The sequence below is a fragment of the Penicillium citrinum genome (assembly GCF_028827155.1).
Source record: "Penicillium citrinum strain IBT 23319 chromosome Unknown utg000003l:1.0-4596430.0:1.0-4598250.0, whole genome shotgun sequence".
Taxonomy (NCBI): domain Eukaryota; kingdom Fungi; phylum Ascomycota; class Eurotiomycetes; order Eurotiales; family Aspergillaceae; genus Penicillium; species Penicillium citrinum.
Genome location: NW_026622688.1, coordinates 4300157 through 4317956, shown reverse-complemented (window position 1 = coordinate 4317956; position 17800 = coordinate 4300157). Strand labels below are relative to the sequence as shown.

General features: G+C 46.3%; 7 protein-coding genes across 7 annotated transcripts; 2 read left to right on the top strand and 5 right to left on the bottom strand.

Annotated features, from left to right (window-relative positions):
- Positions 1-1024: 1024 nt before the first annotated feature.
- N7469_004847 (PPN1 endopolyphosphatase family protein) lies at positions 1025-3307 on the bottom strand (the record flags this gene model as incomplete). Its single annotated transcript, XM_056643767.1, has 4 exons — positions 1025-1061; positions 1139-1697; positions 1940-3132; positions 3204-3307. 4 exons carry the CDS (start codon positions 3305-3307, stop codon positions 1025-1027), a joined length of 1893 nt encoding a protein of 630 aa, XP_056503179.1.
- A 1226-nt stretch (positions 3308-4533) lies between these two features.
- Positions 4534-5052, top strand: N7469_004846 (uncharacterized protein; the record flags this gene model as incomplete). Its single annotated transcript, XM_056643766.1, has 1 exon — positions 4534-5052. One exon carries the CDS (start codon positions 4534-4536, stop codon positions 5050-5052), a length of 519 nt encoding a protein of 172 aa, XP_056503178.1.
- Positions 5053-5405: 353 nt separating this feature from the next.
- N7469_004845 (uncharacterized protein) lies at positions 5406-6285 on the bottom strand (the record flags this gene model as incomplete). The annotated part of the gene is made up of 2 exons (XM_056643765.1): positions 5406-5662; positions 5736-6285. 2 exons carry the CDS (start codon positions 6283-6285, stop codon positions 5406-5408), a joined length of 807 nt encoding a protein of 268 aa, XP_056503177.1.
- A 2444-nt stretch (positions 6286-8729) lies between these two features.
- N7469_004844 (uncharacterized protein) lies at positions 8730-9431 on the bottom strand (the record flags this gene model as incomplete). The annotated part of the gene is made up of 1 exon (XM_056643764.1): positions 8730-9431. One exon carries the CDS (start codon positions 9429-9431, stop codon positions 8730-8732), a length of 702 nt encoding a protein of 233 aa, XP_056503176.1.
- A 702-nt stretch (positions 9432-10133) lies between these two features.
- N7469_004843 (MSF1 domain protein) lies at positions 10134-10928 on the bottom strand (the record flags this gene model as incomplete). Its single annotated transcript, XM_056643763.1, has 1 exon — positions 10134-10928. The coding sequence occupies one exon, from the start codon at positions 10926-10928 to the stop codon at positions 10134-10136; it is 795 nt and encodes a 264-aa protein (XP_056503175.1).
- A 2213-nt stretch (positions 10929-13141) lies between these two features.
- On the top strand, positions 13142-14389 carry N7469_004842 (uncharacterized protein; the record flags this gene model as incomplete). The annotated part of the gene is made up of 1 exon (XM_056643762.1): positions 13142-14389. The coding sequence occupies one exon, from the start codon at positions 13142-13144 to the stop codon at positions 14387-14389; it is 1248 nt and encodes a 415-aa protein (XP_056503174.1).
- Positions 14390-14759: 370 nt separating this feature from the next.
- Positions 14760-16841, bottom strand: N7469_004841 (uncharacterized protein; the record flags this gene model as incomplete). The annotated part of the gene is made up of 3 exons (XM_056643761.1): positions 14760-16248; positions 16309-16476; positions 16546-16841. The coding sequence occupies 3 exons, from the start codon at positions 16839-16841 to the stop codon at positions 14760-14762; spliced, it is 1953 nt and encodes a 650-aa protein (XP_056503173.1).
- Between the last annotated feature and the right edge of the window lie 959 nt (positions 16842-17800).

Sequence of the window (17800 nt, the reverse complement as noted above, 5' to 3'; positions counted from 1 at the left end):
GAACTAGACGAGGGGTCGGTTTAAGGTGCTGTGATTGATTTGACGAAGGACCTGCAGGGTGCATCTGGGACTGGCGTGGTTAATAAATGGCGGATAGACCGGAGGGGCCCCCCTGGTGTGGTGACGATATTGAAAAGTTAAGTAAAACCCTCGCTACGTCATACATCGACGAGCCCGGGAGCTGCCGGCAAACTGGATGGTAAAAAAAAAGAACTAGACTGCGACTCTGATGAATTGGTCAGAATTGGTGGAGACTGTCAATGATCAAATGAGTGGATGGTTTGACCAGGTTATTCTCTACGTACCTGGGTTGGAATTAGTGTTGGTGAAATGGTTTTCAACACACAGTCAGTATTCAGCATGCGGAGTACATAGTTTAACTACAGTACGAGTACTACTTTGTCTCCACAGCTTGACTATTGGTGGTTTTTTTTTTTTTGGATTTTCTTTTCTATCACGAGGGGGATCTTCCACTCTGAAAATTAGGCAAATATCTACGCGAATCACATCAAGGGGAAATTGCTGGCGGGTTCTTCTTGGAATGACCAATGGAATTTCTAGTATGGACACGCACATTCTTTGTACTATGTACAGCCGAGTATTGCAAGGATCTGAGCTGCTTTGAACTTAGTGCAGTTATAATACTAATGATCAAAGAATTAAGAATAAGGTCAAAATTCCAGGTGATTTTCGAGCAATTAACGAGGGTTGGAGGCAAGGATAAGCTAGGAGTCAACCATGGTTGTGTTTTAAGTTCAATGAACTGCCAAGGCGTAGTCCTCCTAAGGTCTACAGGGCTGCGACTAGATCTTGTATTCTTCATGATTAACATACTTTTGATTCTACTCAAGTTAGCACCGCAATTTAAGCCCGTGACTTTGCCAGTTCTCACTGCATACTAGTAAGAATAGTCATTGTAAACTGAAGAGAAAAAAAAAATTAGACGAAGATCGGTGGAAACTTCCACGAATATGCTGAAAATCATGGCACGTCAAGGGATCCAAAGCACCTCAAGTCAATTTCATTACACTGCTGTAAAGGGACTCTGCACAGAGCCATAGCTGTACCTGTTCATTAGTACTGGTACATCTTACAGACCGATTCTGGAAATTGTTCCACCAGAGGGAAAAGTACATACCCCTGCTTGCATAGATACCCCAACGGAGTACTACCACTCCGCATGTAACAAATCTTGGACCTCTGACACTCCTCCGTCGTGCACTCAGGGCTCTTCATACTCATCTTCCCTTGCAAGAAGTTATGCAAGCTAACCAAGCTCAAGTCCTTCTCCATCCCCTCAGTGACACGATGCCAAAAGGTTGCGTTGAGAGGGGCTTCTTCTGGCCATTCAGCAGCTGAGCCATATGTTTCTCGTGTGGAATATTCAAATCGATAAGTTGGTCCTTTATTTCGGAGGCCAGGGTACTCCGACACATTGCTGTAAAATGTGTATGCCTCGTAGATGTTGAAATCACCTGTATCGATTTCATACATTCGAAATCCACTGTTCATATTGGTCAGAGGGGTCACACTCGGCCCTATCCACGCGGTATTGAGTGCAGTCTCCGTTGACTTAATTGTCCCATTGTCCGCGTAGTAGATGTTAAATTGATCCTCATGAGTATGGCCAAAGAAAATATTGGCAATAACATGTGGAGAGTACCGCTCGACGATCTGGTAAAAGAGATTCGTTGGATCTGGCATCGCATTATACCCATCCCACCCAGCGAGGATATGTCCTATTATCCAGACTCTCTCCCCTTGTCCTCCGCGTTTTGTAGTTCTTCGATGAGCCATGACAGCATTTTGGAGGCATCAGGATCGACTGTGTTGACGAAGTTGAGACAGTTCCGTTTGTACCACAGATCTATGTATGTCCAAATTAGCCCTGTTACAGCATTGTAGTCAAAGAACCTCAAAATCAAGATATGATACATACTTGTGTTGAGCGAGATAATTCGCAATCCATGATGTGTCAAGACAGAATAGCCACCATAGTGGGTTTCCGCCTCCTTCGCAGTTTCATGGCTAATCCAACCCTCGTGTTCCCAAAGGCCGGATACATGCTTGTAATTCCAACTCATTTGCTTTCCCAAACGCCCTGGCAGACCGTGCGTCGCATCGATATCGGCGGGTACCGAGTCATGATTACCCAAGGTGACAAAGACAGGGCCCGTGAGATAGCGCTTGAACATGTCGAAAACGGCAGTCTCAATATACTCGAGATACCTCCGGGAATTCTGTGGAGCAGGATCATGAGACTCAAGATCACCAGTGTAAATTGTAAACGCAAGAGATTCCTTGTCTCCACATGCGCCTTTTCGTTTACCCGTGCCAGTCAAAGGACCGACTGCCTGCACTGCTGCCAACGCTAGATCGTATGGAGAGTCGCAGTGAAATGAGCCATAGGGAGAGGCAGGTAGTGTAACCTTTTTCATGGAATGCCGATTGTAGCTATCGACTCGACAGCATAACCCTGAAGTACAGTTGGCCTCTGAACCTACCCCGAATCGAGCATCAAGATGGAGGTCAGACATGTGCAGTACCTTCACACGTTTCCCGCTGGCCTTTGGGATAGAAGGATTTGCTGGCTTAGGCTTCGGGAACAAGTTGCTGGTCTTCAGTGGCTGTGCATGAGGCGAAGGACAGAACTGTGGATTGAGATTATTGCAGATGTATTCTCCGTCGAGTCCCTCTACATCGGCATAAGCCAATACCTGAGTCCAGGTAGGACCGAACGTGTTCCTCGCATAGCTCGATTCACACGATTCATTCGATTCGAAAGAAAAGTTCTTGCATAGTTGAACTATAGCTTCAGGGACCATTTGCGGAACATATAAAGCAGCTTTTTTAGCCGCAGCCAGTGCTAGCTTGCATTTGTTGCAGTTGCCTTTGGATGTCGTGGTCTCCGAGCTGATGATTGTAGATACATTTGCCATCACCTCTTGAAGAAGGGCATGTTTCTCATCAATTCTTAACATGGCATTGGGGACTGGGAAGAAGGCCTCATCTGAGTTTTCAGGGATGATATCTGGGTTGGTCAACTCGTAAGGGAAAACAACATCTATCACAGGGTCATAGATAATGGGTTGAGGCTCTCTAGTGGGCAGAGCAGGGGATTCATAGTAAGATCTGTATCTATTATCAGATCAAAAGAGCTAAGACTGAACCGGAAAAATCCCTGGATATAAGTTTTTGCTTACTCGAATGCCGACGTTGGAAATCCTGCAGCAGCAACATAAGATGCAGCTCCTGGGAGCGAGATTGTATCATTGACGAACGAGGGAAATCCCAGGATAGCTTGCATGATTAGAAGTAAGCACCAACATGGGATATCAGACCAAAGCAGATAGAAGCTAGCCATGATGGAAGGTCAATTTGGAGAGGAACAGGGTCCCTTCTCTTCAAAAATCCAAAACAGTAAAGACTGGTGATCATTCCCTTTTTGGCAAGTACAATTGCACATGGCAGGAAGGCACGAAGGGGATTGGCTCAGCCCTCGATCGGGAAGGAGCTTGCAGTGTACAATAGACAGTCGCACTTGCATTTTCAGTTGCATAAAAACATCCTACCTTATTGTATCTACCCTGGTAGTAGTTATTTCATCAGAAATTATTCTGGAGGTCATCTATCAGTGGAACATCTATAGATTTATATAGTAACAGGGATACAGGGAAAGACTCGATATATGTGAAATTCGATATTTCTCAAGAGCTCAATTCTAAAGAAACATCCATGGCACGCGTATATCCACATCATGACAATTTGTGGAATCCTCATCAAGGTCCTTCTGTATCAGCCAATGTTGAAGATCATGATATAAAGAGTAAGGATGAGCAACTCCACAACGCGGTAGAGCCGACCCGAGATCGCCATTTAACTTTGTGATCGACACCCCAGGTCTCACTTCAATTGTTACTTCAGATAGTTTTAGTACTAGAAGAGCGAGAGGACAAGGAGTAATGGGACTTCTGGTTTTCAAGGTATCATCCTTGGAAGTACCGAATCCAATGAGAGTACTCTATGTATGGATCTCATTTTAAGCCAAAATCCTGGGTTAATTCTTCATTTGTAGTAACTGAAATCTATATGTTAGAGTAAAGGGTATCCGATAATGAAATATCCAGAAAAGGTCAATCGGCCAAGTTTCTCTCCCTGACTCAGGGAGAGAAACTAGGTTACCTACGTAGATGTGTACAAAGTCATGATGTCACTTAACGACTTCCATTCTGGCCTATCGCATGACAGAGAAATAACTCAGCATACTAGCAATCAATGATGAATGAAACCAGAGAGACTACCAACTAGGAACTTGCTGAAGTACGGTTGCACAGAATCTTCGGAAGATAAAAAAGAAGCCCCAACTCCGGATGCTGAACGCTTGATTTATGGGAACTTGGAAAAACCGAGATCTCCAAACGAGACCAATTGAACTATCTATACGCATTGCAAGTGTCTTCAAGACAAAGAGTAAGGGAAAAAAAGGGCCTTTCTTTTCCAAAAAAGACCTCCGCGAATCAAACTGGTATCAAAATGCCTGTTCGACCCTCTCTTGAAGGGTCAAGCTTCGACGCCGACCTGCGAGACCGACATCTGATATACGACTATGCCGCCCAAGACGAACAAGGAAACCCCGAGAGTTGGCGATACGAAATGTGGTTCCAGAATGAAGATCGCATCAACTATGCGATCCACGGTGGACCGATGGCAGGTCGTATCAATTTCCAGACAGCCGAGTACCAATGCATCCGAGCCGGTGAATTATGGCAATGCAACTGGCTAGAGGAGACGGGAACAATCTGCTCTTTGGTATACGATATTCCAAAAAAGCGTATTACCACTATGCTGGGGTTCTCGAAGGGCCATTGGGAACAGGCGAAGGCGGCGCACGGCGACAAGCGGAATGCGGAGGATTTGAATAGATGGCGGGGATTAGCACGAATCGGTATCCAGACCGATCGTGTCATGCTAAGCGCGCAAGCGGATATCCTGGAAGATTTTCGTGGCCCAGGGAATCTTAAGCCCGTTGATAATAGTTTGCCCACTTTGTAAGTGAGTCAGTGTCAATGTCAGCAGAAAAGAGAGTGTGCATAATTATGCGCAAAGGCTTCAAGTGCTGTGAGTGTAGCAGTGATGACTCGTTTGTTCTTCATTTTGTATGCAACATCCCAGAGGGACTGTCCCAACATGGTGGCATACCGAGACAAGTAGCTGAACTTCTTGTAGACATTGATGCAGATTTTGTATTTGATGACTCAAGCACAGTTCATCATTGGGATAAGAACTTTATGGCGCTGTCATGTATCCCCGGATACGGGCATTGCCATCAATTAGACCAGGAGTAGGCCATGAGGTAAATGAATGATTAAACCAGAGAATGACTTGAAGTCACCAATGATCAACCCTTAATCATCGCTACTCGTTGAGCCTGAAGGAGGGGCTTGCGGTGCTTGAACACAGATCAGTTCGACCTGGATATCATCAGGGCTGTGAGGTGGTTCGTTGTCGTATATCGGGGTGCGACTAATTATTCCGAGGGCGACTTGTGATGCTTGTTGATGGGATGTCATATCATCAATATACCACACTTGCCACGGGGTATAACCTGAGCCAGGAGTCATGACTGTAACATTCTGCTGGGGCAGACTCTCTCGGGCAAAGTCTAAAGTCGAGTCAGTATTCGACCGGTTTCTAGTCTGGACATGGGGGTTCTTCAATGGAAATGGGTGACATACTCTGGACCGGGATGGAGGCAACGTCGAATAATTGAGGAGGACAAGGTTCCAGCGAGGGATTATTCCACATCAAATGCTCCAGAGCAAGCTCTAGAGGGTTATGATAGTGGTCCACGGTAGTTGCAAGGTGGAAAATAGTCGATTGAATAGTCTTCTTGATATCGCGGGTACAATGATCGCTCCAGAGACCATCGCATCCATTATTCCCACCAGCCGGAGACCCTGTCAAATTTCCAATTCGTAGAGCGATTTCGGTAGTTCGATTTGTGTCGATCGCATATTGATTGATGTTCCGATCTTGATATCCCAGCCAAAAGGCAGTCTTTGTCATCGGCCCCTGACCTTTGCCAGAGGATAGCGCGTCGAAACCGTAGAAAAGGGTGATTGGATCGGGGAAGAGAGGTTGAAAACTGAAAGGTACCGCTGTTTGGGCAAGGGGTTCGATACAATCCCTACTCCAGAAAGAACAAAACTGAGCTGAGGTGAGTCGTAATAAGGACAACACAGCGACTAGTACCCATGACCGGGTAGTCCTCAATATCGACGCCATCGATGCACCGGCGTAGTTTCGTTTATTACGAGGTGTATTCAAAGCAAATCCGTTCACGTCGAGCGACCACAGTGGGCCCTCAAAGGCGCGAATATGAAACTTGATAAGCCGAAACGACAGCACGCATTATCCTTCCAAGCAAAACCACCTCGAGCGACAGGGGGGGAGGGGAGTTTGGTGACTTGTGACAGGTGACTCAAAAAAGCGTGGTAGAGGGGATGGAGATTGGGGGATACAGTTCGAGGGATTTGGGGGGGGTTGAGGAAAAGAAGAGAGAATGAGAATGATAGGAAGAATGCAGACAATAAACCTGATTGATCGAGGGTCAACAAGCCCATCCGCTTCAAACCAAACCCAGCAAAGTCCCAGTCCCCGCAGCGCTAGGGACTCGGGGTTCTCTTTTAGCCCTTTTGACTATCGGCGACCGGCTCCTCCTTGAGTTTAGACCAATGGAAAGTGGATATAGGGAGTGTGTACGGAGTATTAGTGTAGGGGAGGGAAAAAAAGAAAGGCGTAATGTAAAAAGATCATTAAAAAAAAAAGGGTCTTGGAAAGTGGATGCTGAGGAAATGGAGACGGTGGAATGCCAGCCAAAGCAGTCAATAATCCATTATTATTTACTCTTGAAGAATGGAGCTGTTTTCGTGTGTCGCCGAGAGGATACTATGTATGTACAGTATTGTACAGGATCCAAGGGTCAGCATGCCAAGGCATTACCACACATGTACATACCATTTACTGTTCATCATGATCATCATTATCATCAATAATATCATTATAATTCATTCTATCTGTATAGCTGTACTCATACTGTACTATGTATGTTTGAAACAACAGGGGGGGTCGGTACCTCGGGGGTACCTACTCTACTGCGACGGACACCGCCGGGGTACAGGTCACTCGCAGGTTGCCCCTGCATAACTTCTCGGACTGTTTGGAATCTTTCTCCTCTTTTTTTTTTTTTTTTTTCCCTTCTTTCTTCCTCTATTCCTTTGATCTCTCTCAATTCTCTCACTTCTTTTCTGTTCCTCTTGGCTCGACTGCTGGGACACTAACAACCGAAGTCCCCGCATAACCGCTGCCCAAAAGGGATAAACCGACCGGTGATCCTAAAGGGTTGCCAAAGGTGGATATCAACCATTCACCATTCATCGTTCACCATGGCTTCAACCTTTCCTCGCGAAGGGTCCAAGTCCGTGGGTCCGCTAGGGCGCCATTTACCCTTGTTCTTCATACAGTACGGAAGTACTATGTACATACTTGCAGTACATCCTAATAGTACTATGTGCAGAGTCATCTGTATATTATTATGTAGTCATTAAGATGAAAAAAAAAAACAAATCTACCATGAACAAGTATCTTGTATATTATATCTACTATGTAGTGTAGTTATTTTAATGGGATACACCGACTGAAATCTCTTCACCCAATTTCCAGCCTCCAATCATGCAGAGGGTTCACACTTGGCGGGCCTCAATCCGTTATTAGTGCTGCGCTGGTCCCTCCGACCCTTCGACTTTATCGGACAACCTCCATTTATTCATTTTTTCATATTTTTTTTTTTTCGCTCTTTTTTTTTTTAGTCGGGGTTTTCCAAATGCCATTCGGTTACACCGGATTTGGTCTGCCTCACCCTAGTTCATGTGTACTCTGTACATAGTTAGTACTATAGTAACTGAACGCATTCTACGTAAAACAGTCTATCCCAGTATCGCACATAGGTACTAACTATGTAATAGTTAGTACATAGGTCCAGTATATGTACGATATTGGATTATCGTACATATAGATCGGACGATGATCAATCCGTTAGATTCCTGTCAATCATTCACGTCGGCCCCCTTTGGATCGCACATCTTCTGACGTAAGAGTTGCCTGAATCGAATCGGAGCATTCCGCGAGGAGCCTCTCCTCGCACATCTTCACTGCGTCATCGGGTTGGCCTGGGATGTAAGACACACTTTTCCCTCATTGGTGCACTTCCCGATGGATTCTTCGGATTCTGCTCCGCACTGTACCCGCGCAATTAAATACTCCCGTCCCCTATGATACTGTACATACTTTGTAGAGATCCATCGCTGGATAACGGGTATTACATGCAAATGCAATGCTTGGCGCCATTTCCTTATACAGTACAGTAAAATAGGCTGAAGCAGAGTTCAAAATGACCTCATGTATACACAGTACTGGTACAGTATGTATGTATCCATCCTGTTGGTTCTCCGTTGGCACTCCGTTGCCTCCGTACTTAGCCGAATCGGATACTCGGCGGAGCTCAATTAAGATCAAAATTTGAATGAAACTAAACGCGCTAACTAAATGACTCTCCTGACTACCAACTAGTCGACCTACTACTATACAAAAGAAGTCAAGCATTCGTGATCTCGTATCCATCATTTCGCCCCGGCCCCCAAGGAAATTCCCAAACAAGGAAATTCCTTGGGTTACTTGCCAAGCGACTTCAGCCTTTCTTTCAGTGTCACCTGCGACTGGTTGATGGAGTCAAACAAACGGTGCAGCCGTTCCTTCTCTCGTGCCACGTTCGCATCCACAATCGCCGAGATATGTTGCAGTGTCTGAATCTCGGCGATTTCAGCTTCGCTATGTTTAGCCAAGGGATCGAATTTTTGTAAATGCGTCTCCGCACTTTGAACTTTGTTAATGGCCTTGACTAGCGGTAGTATAGCGGAGAGGTTGTTGGTTAACCAAACCGCATTTTCCGGTGTGGCGTCCCCGCAGCCCCAAATTATGTTCATGGCCGATGCTCGCTGAATAAAAGTCTTTTCGCTGTTGGGTGGGAGTGGGCTTTTATTCCAATCCCAGTCGATATGAGGTAGTGAGACTGTACCCGCTTTCCACAGTTCGTAGTAATCTTTCTCCTCTGGAAGCATGCGTTCCTTGGCAAAGCTCTCTGCAGTCTGCCTGGATGGAAGTGATGATTGATTGGCAGAAAGAGCGAGGTTGCCACCATTCGCGACGGCATTGGCTAAGCTGTAAAGCTTCCTCGCCGTGTCATCGAGATTGTCGTCTGCCGTCGGTATTGACATGAAGATGGGGACCTCATTCCAGCTTAGTTGGGCCAAACAGTCAGACGGATTTGCTGGCCCCGCGTCATTTGTCTTCGACTCGCCTGTTTCAGCTGTCATTGGATGATGGGCGCTTGAGGTGGCTACTTTGGCGTGCGTATTTAATAGTTGTTATATTTAGACCTCTCAAACTGGCGCGTTTAGGTGTCGGCGTTCGAGCGGATTGTATTCCCAGGCGCATGCAGAGGCTAGCGAGTCAACATTACTAAGGCGTGAAATAATCTCATAAGTAAAAGAGGAGATGACCGCTGCTCGAATGGATGAAGTGCCACCCGGACAAAGGAGGTAGATGTTGATGATGCCTTGCTTGCTGGTACACCCAAAGAAGCAATACCTGATGCCCAAGGCCACAGGATCAGGTGACAGCTACGGAAAAGTGAACAATGAGATCCGTCAACTTCAACAACTCCGAGTTTACGATTTGATAGATGGAAGTGCTTAATGTGTTTGGAATATAGTACAGATGAAATTCTCATGAGCTCATCGCCCCAAACTTCAGTATAATACACGCTTGCGAAGCGATTGCTTCGATGCAGACCAGGTTGGCCCTGTACAGTGATTTTGACATATCATGCAAATGAAATGCGAAACAAAAAATCATGGGAGAGTGTCCGTTAGTTGGTGAAAATGAAACAGAGAAAAAAAAATACCAAAAACTCCGCGCTCAAAAAGAAATGCAAAATTATCGGACCAATGCCAGATGGTATCCCCATCTAAGTGAGGCAATAGTCACAAGGATGCGGAACCACCACAGCGCATGGTCTATTTATCGTCATCTTCCAGGGCATGGCCATTGCCCTGTAACCAGACACGTTTCCATGGACCCTCGGTTCCAAGAAAAGCTTCACGATCTTCTCGCATTCCTTCGAGAACACCAACGATGCCGCCACTACGGAGACGCTCAAGAACAACGTTCATGCCTTGCTTGCTCTTCAAGACAGCGTCCCGGGTACGCTTGACACCGATCAGCTCAATGGTTCGCTGGATACCGGCAGTGGACAAGGAAGAAAAGAAGCCTTTCTTGGGTTCCTCCTCTTCGGCATCGGTAGTGTCTGAGCCAGACTTCCTGCGGCTAAGGAATTTGCCCTGTCCAAGCCTAGATCGGAAAGTCACAGTCGTACGAACAGTAGTTTGCTCGCTCTTCTGATCAATTGACAGACCGTCCAATGCTTGGACCTGATCACTAGCAAGGAGACGCTGGTAGTGCTGTTTCTCCACAACGGAAAGGATACCGGTCCATTCCATGTTGCGCGACTCGGTTTCCATCCAGCCCTCCTTCGGATCGACTATAGTAGTTTCGAGTATATAACTTTGACCGGAGTTGTCGGAACCACCCATTCCCTTCGGTAATAGCTTCAAAATACCTGAAGGAATCTTGGACTTCTTCAGGTGTAGTCGTGTGGTGTGGAGGCGGTGGGTGTTCGGGTCGACATACCGATCAATCACATCGGTAGTGAGAACATGACGGGAGTAAGGATTAGGATAGCGAAGGAAGTAGGCAAGCGATACGGCGGGGAAGGAGTAATCGTAAGTGAATTTATTCTCGAAGAACTTCATTTTGTTGATGAGGATGGAAATACATCAGGGGGGAAAAGAAGAGTTGACTGATGCTTGCTGGGGGATCTTTTCGCGGCGAAGGAAAGCTGGCAGCGTGGAGACCGGAGAAATAGATGATCCGCGGGTGTCACATGTCTCTCCGCCTATCAACGCCGCGGGATGTCAAATAGTGATGTGATCATGCGATCATCTACTACTCTTGGGTATACATGCGTATATATCGTATGGCGATATGCATGGATTGCAGGATACCTGCGACACTGAAATTTTGTTGTGCCGAAAATAAATTCGCGTACTCCCACACTTTACTGCGAAATAGCTAAATCATACTACTGTAGACACTGTTTACTATCCATTGTAATCATTCACCCCCAGGTTTACCGTACTAGCATCAGGTGGAGATGAGCATTTTCAACCGACTCATTTTTGGGGCATTCCAAACTATCCTCGAATGATGGAGAAAATGGACAGATGATCAGCTAGTGTTTCAGTGATGTGATTCGGCTGGCAAATTACCCCGCAAAATCAAATCCACAGTCTGCAGTATAAGCCACCTCTGAACTTGATATCTCATGCATTGTAACACCTACCCCGCTAGATATGAGACTGCCGCCCCGAATTCTGTGGGAAGGACACTAGGGCCCTGTTATTCGTCAAAGACCTCGGATACTGATTGTACAGTACTTCTGATATACCTGCGATGTGCCCAGCGTCCTCAACAAGTCACGATGTCCTAAAACTGTACGGAAAATATCGTCAACATTGAGTTTTCCAGTGCGAGCCTATCGATCATGTCTGCAACAAACCCTATGCCCTAATGCAAGCTTTTCCATTTGGTCAGGATCATCATCGGAAAGCGAATCGGCTGTGAGCTCGGACAATTTCATGTGTAGATCAGATTTGTTTATGATGTGTGGGGTACGCATCATAAACAATATGACTCGACAACACTTCATAATGTGGGTGTATATCGGCAAGGAAATGTTTGAGCAAGAGGAGTATTGGCTAGAATATGGGATAGACTAAATAAATGATCATATGTGATGACTTACATACCTATGTACTAGGTAATACGTTTTACGTCGATAGAAATCGTTCATCACGTGTGATCTGCTTGTATGCTACATTGGTAAAGTCGGCCGTGCTTTTCCAACACTGGCAAGGGCAGGGGCAATGGCAATAAGTTAAATCTCAGTGGAATTCTTATGGATAGATGACTTGTTGTTTTTTCAACGGACGCTAATAATGACGACTTGAATGATTGCATGGTACCATCAGTTTGCATTGGGGATAGCAGAAGTTAGTGGAATGATTTGCATGTTACTGATCTTATGTCTGACGCCTCAGGCCATCTAGGACGTGTCGAGCCTGCCTAAATATTCAATGCTGATCGTAGCTTCCTTTCCTTCAATCTCCAGGGTGCCTCCTCCCATATTCAGAGTATCCCTGGAAGTACTATGAACAGAGATGCTTTGACATTCAGCACGATTGAGAGATATCCATTTTATAGAATATCTATCTTAATATAGCACATTAGCAAACACCAAAGAGTGTAAATCATGCCAAAGCTTGGAATAACCTTATACTATCCCTACACACAAGACTATGTAGATCATGCAACCTACTGTCCACTGCTACTAGCGGTGGATAAATACCTAGTAGGTATTATTCTCCGGATCATTCTAGAAAAATCCAAGAAACTGTCAATCAAAGTAGATTACCTCTTCCGTGCCACGGGTCTACTTTGATAGGGGATTTCATGTTCAAGGTTGAAGTTTAGCACATCATACGTCATCAGCATCCGAGGTGTACATATCACTATAGAAGTGTATAGTCAGTCAGCATCTCAAAAGGGCAATTGGGGGCCAGAAATGAAAATGAACTGGACATATAATGCACGTTGACCCCACATTCAACTCTACATTCAGGCTGACAATAGACAGTGCATACTAGTAGACAAAGTTATATCGTCGAGAGTACATGGGAGTACACTTCCTACATCCTCTATCTCATTGGCCTATTCCAAGGTATACCCGGTGTTGTACATACTATGTAGTACCTCTTGGTCCCCGATGAGGCAACCTTAGAACGGGGCACTCGTTTGGGGGCGGGGCGGTGCAAACTCGGCCTTCGCAAAATAAGCTAAATCTGATAATTTAAATGATGCATACCTTCACTTTTTCATATCCCTCTTTACTCGGACTTTGTTCAAAATGCCCCCGCATCATGCATCTCGAAATGATGCGTTCATGTTCGATATCGCTCAACCACCGGGCTGGTCATATACACCCGGAGATACTATCATTGGACACTTAGTCCGTAAGATACCCGTTGTTTCACCAGATGCCACCGTCACATTATCATTCGTGGGCCGGTCAAAAGTCAAGATCGTGTACACAAGGAATAACTCGAAGACATCCTATCGCGATGAAGCGCAGTTCATCAATCATCACTACACCGTCTTCAAGGGACCTATCCATCTACCCGAGGGAAATGAAGAACCTCTCTCCTGGCCTATTTCCGTGAACATTCCTCTCGAACCGCATGGATCATGCAGACAAGGTAGACCAGCAGATTGCAGTCTTCTCCCTATAAATGAAGAACATCCAGGTCACCACATCTTACCCGGCACCTTCTACTCCGAAGACAATAGTTTCGGAAACCCTGATTCGAGCTGTTTCATCGAGTATTACCTCATAGCGAATCTACGCTATTCACACGGTGGAAGTTGGAAATCCCATGAATCAATCCATCCAATAAACATCCGACATCCTATAACGAATAGCATGAGACTCGGTACCTCAGTCTTACTGAAAGATACAAGAATAATCAACAGTCAACGACTACGCCCAGGCATGGAAAACGCAGACCTCTCATTCAAAGAACACATGCACAAATTCTTCTCCTCTTCCAAAGTCCCGACGTTCAAATACGCCATACATCTAACCGCCCCTTCAGCCATCCAATTGAACAATCCACTTCCGATCCCCCTCCAACTGGAAATAATCCCAATAAACGAAGGTACAAGCGAAAGTCTAAAAGACATCGCTCAAAACATCCAAATCATATCAATCGACATGTCTCTTCGACCATACACGCAATGCATTGCACCAGGGAATTACATAACAAGTCAATATTCGAATGGATATCAAGAAAAGTTCAGTCTAGGCCTACAATCCCTTTTCATAGACCTGAATTCCCCTCTCATCATCAATACCGGGAAGGCAATTGCACCAGTTCATATTGGTAATACGTTTCAACTCACGCTTACCCCGGCGGGTTTGAAATCTGGGACTCGTCAATTGGCTTTTGCATATGCAGAGCGCGTTTTCCCAGACTTTCAAACTTATAATATTGAGCATATCAATAGTGTTAAGTATACTGTGACATTGAAGATTGCTGGTGAGAAGATCGTGCATAAGTTTTCAACTGTCGCCACGGAGATACTTTCTTCGCCATAGAGAGTTGTGTTGCAGATAGGATTGATTGTTCCATTTTCAGATACCCGATAGCTTTCGTCCTTCAGTTCCAAGGCAATACAATCTCAGTTTCTCTACCAGGCAACTTTGTATGGTCCGAACTCGTAGTTAAATTAGATACGTTTAAAGGAAGTGAAGTTTTTATAAATCTCATACTCAAGTTGAGACAAATCATTTGTCTTGGCATCTCAATTATTTCCAATTTGTTAGATTAAAGACATCAGCAGTCTCCTCGTTCGGGGTATGTTTTAATACAAAAGATCCATCACTAGTATATAGCAACAATGGTTCAAAAAAATAAATAAGAAAAAGAAATATGTCTATGTTAACTTCAACAGCATCACACACCTCTCTATTCGTGAGAAGGCTCCTGCTTCTCATCGGCAGCGGCGCCAGGCAGAGACAATGGCTCTACTACTTCCTTCCGCATACCGCGAATGACAGGGCTAGTGCGCTCGAAGTAAGAGTGCATGGAGCCATGCAGCAGACTGTCGTCGATATCATCAACTCCAAATTCAGTCGAAGACTCCTCGGCGCGGAGAGCCATGGCAGCTTCCCACTCAGCACGGAACTCTTGAACCTTCATCTTGTAGTCCAATTCTGCATCATATAGCTTGCCCTTACCCATCCAGCGCTCCCAAACAGAAAGGTGCTTGCTGTGGATGGCAGGGCCATGGTACTCGTGCTCACGGCCCTCACGGATGAACTGCCAGCGGCGCTCCTGCTCACGCAGATCAAGGCCGGTGGTATCAGGGAGGAACAGCCAGGTGATCAGAGCACCAGCAAGGCCGAACCAGGGGACAATGTAGAATTGCTGCTGGGTTGAGGTATAAGAGCCAACAACAGCGATGATCAAGGCTCCGAGTTTTCCAGCGGCGGCAGAGATACCGTGGGCTGTTCCACGGATAGGTGTAGGGAAGACTTCGGCGGCAACAAGGAATGTAATACAGTTGGGGCCGAACTGGTTGAAGAAAGAAGAAAGGAAGTACATAGCCTGGAAAGAATGGATGTTCTCCGCTTGGGTGTAGTACTCGTACTTGAAAGCCGGGATGACGAAGAGGATGAAGCAGAGCATGAAACCGATGATCTGCATCCACTTACGACCATAAAGCTTGGTATCAACGAACCAAGCAGCACAGTAGTAGCCAGCAAGACTGACACCGATATTGACCAAGTTCCAGAGCCAGTTGGTGGTCACATCGCTACCGGGGCTGATCACACCAATGAACTTCTTCTGGAAGAGCTTGTTACCGTAGAAAAAGACATCGTTGGCGAACCATCCACCGGCAGTAGCAAAGACACGAGGACCAAAGTGCTTGAAGGTCAAGCTCAAGGACTCCATATCATATCCGGTAACAGCGGCCTTTTTCTTTTGTGCCTCCAACTGCTTACTAGCAGCCTTCATGTGGTAGGCACGGTAGTACACAAGCCAAGCAGTACCAACAGCGGGAATAGCGAAAGAGACACGGTAGGTCCATTGAGTGGCGACCGCAGAATAGGGAGGGCTACCACTACCGTGGTGGAAAATCAGAAGCAACAGGATAAGAAGAGCCTGGTTCGCGAACTGACCCCAGCCCTGCATCAGGAAGGCTGACACAACGGAACGGCCACGGTGCAGACGATCTTGAGAAGTAGTCACCTTACCAGAACCATAACCGTTCTCCATTCCAATGGTGGCAGTCATAGGGTATTCACCGCCAACACCGATGGAGTAGAAGAAAAGAGACCAGGCGTAGCAGATAATCCAACCATTCTGCGTGACACCCCAAGCGGCAGTGAGCATGAGAAGACCAATGAACATGATAGTAGCATCCTGAATGAGACCCCAACGGCGACCAATCCTATACATACTTGTCAGAAGACTATTCTCACCAGAGGCGGTCGATATAAACTGTACTTACCAGTCACCCAAGAAACCGACAAGGATCTGACCAACAATAATACCGGCAACCTCAAGATAGTTGACGGCAGCAACCCAGTTCTTATCGCAAATCTCGTATTCCTTCCAGCAAGAGGCGAAGGATTTCTCGAACAGGGAGCTGACGTTGCTAATCGAGAAGAGGACATAACTGCAAGACCACAATGTTAGAAAGATGTCGATAACAACGCAGCAACGGGGGGAAACATCAATAACATACCCTTCAAGACCCAGACCAGCACCGGGAAGAACTGCATTCTTGAAGTAGTAGCCGATAGGAGAGAGAGGATCGGCCTTGAACATTTCCCAAAGCCAAGCAAACTCCTTCTTTGCCTCGGTACCATCCTGGGAGACGCAGAACTTGATGCGCTGACCAACTGGCAAGTCAGCCCAGTAAGTACCATTCGGGGCATACGAGTCCGCAGGACGAATGATATCGTCAAACGCGGCTTTCTCGTGAATCTCCATCTCCTCGAAGTGAGTGAGAGCCTCCTTGGGAGTCTCCATGTGAACCATCGTGGCGGCAATAGGGGGGGGGGACTCTACTAGTAGAGATGAAAGCCACCAAAGGCCAAAAGGCTAAGGGTTGGTTTGGGATAACGAGGGAGTGACTTGCAACGATTCAGAAAAGATTGACAGTCGAGCGGGATACCAAGCGTATTTATTTTCAATTGATTTTGCTCCGGAACCTTTTCGAGCGGAGCCCAGGTAAGTTTACCATGCAACACGACCACGAACCGCAGTATCAGCCGCCCACCAGATGTTCAATAGGACGAATGAGGGTCAGGCAATGGCACGCGTGGGAGGGTATTGGTGGTGGGTGGAGAACTGGCAATTTCAGATGTCAACGCTAGCCCGGGGCGAGGAGAGACTTTCTCGGACGCACTGGCCCGGGTATTCTCGATGATGGATCATGAGTCCATTGACTAGAGTATACGTGAAGAGAATCCATCTCATTCGTCGGGGGGATGGGGCGAGAGCTTCTGGAACAAGAGGGTCCAAGCAAGTAAAGTGCCTGCTAGTGGAACTCCACTAGGACGTACTATGTAAACAAGATCATGACATGATGTCGAAGTAGGAGTTTGTTCAAAAAAGTGGAATAACCAGATACACTGATCTGTCTGAAGTTGAGATTGAGATTGATATTGATATTGCATCAATGACGAAGGACAAGGCGATGCCCAGCAATCTTGGCGATGCTTGCCAGTGCTTGTCTCGTCTGGCCCGTCTTGGAAGGCGCAAACCTACACATCAAAGAATATCTCGCTCCTGCCTTTTCATGGTTGTTTGATAGAATGGGGCCCACCAGTCCACCAATCACCGTCTGTGACCCGCCCCCGTGCTCGTCGGGTTGGACCTCTGGGGCCGTTGCTTATTCCCAGTTCAGCCAATCACCACCTCTAATCACTTCACGCGGTCAACTCGTGGTCGGCCATGCTTCTGTCGCGTGCCTTCTACTTTTAAAATTCCACGAG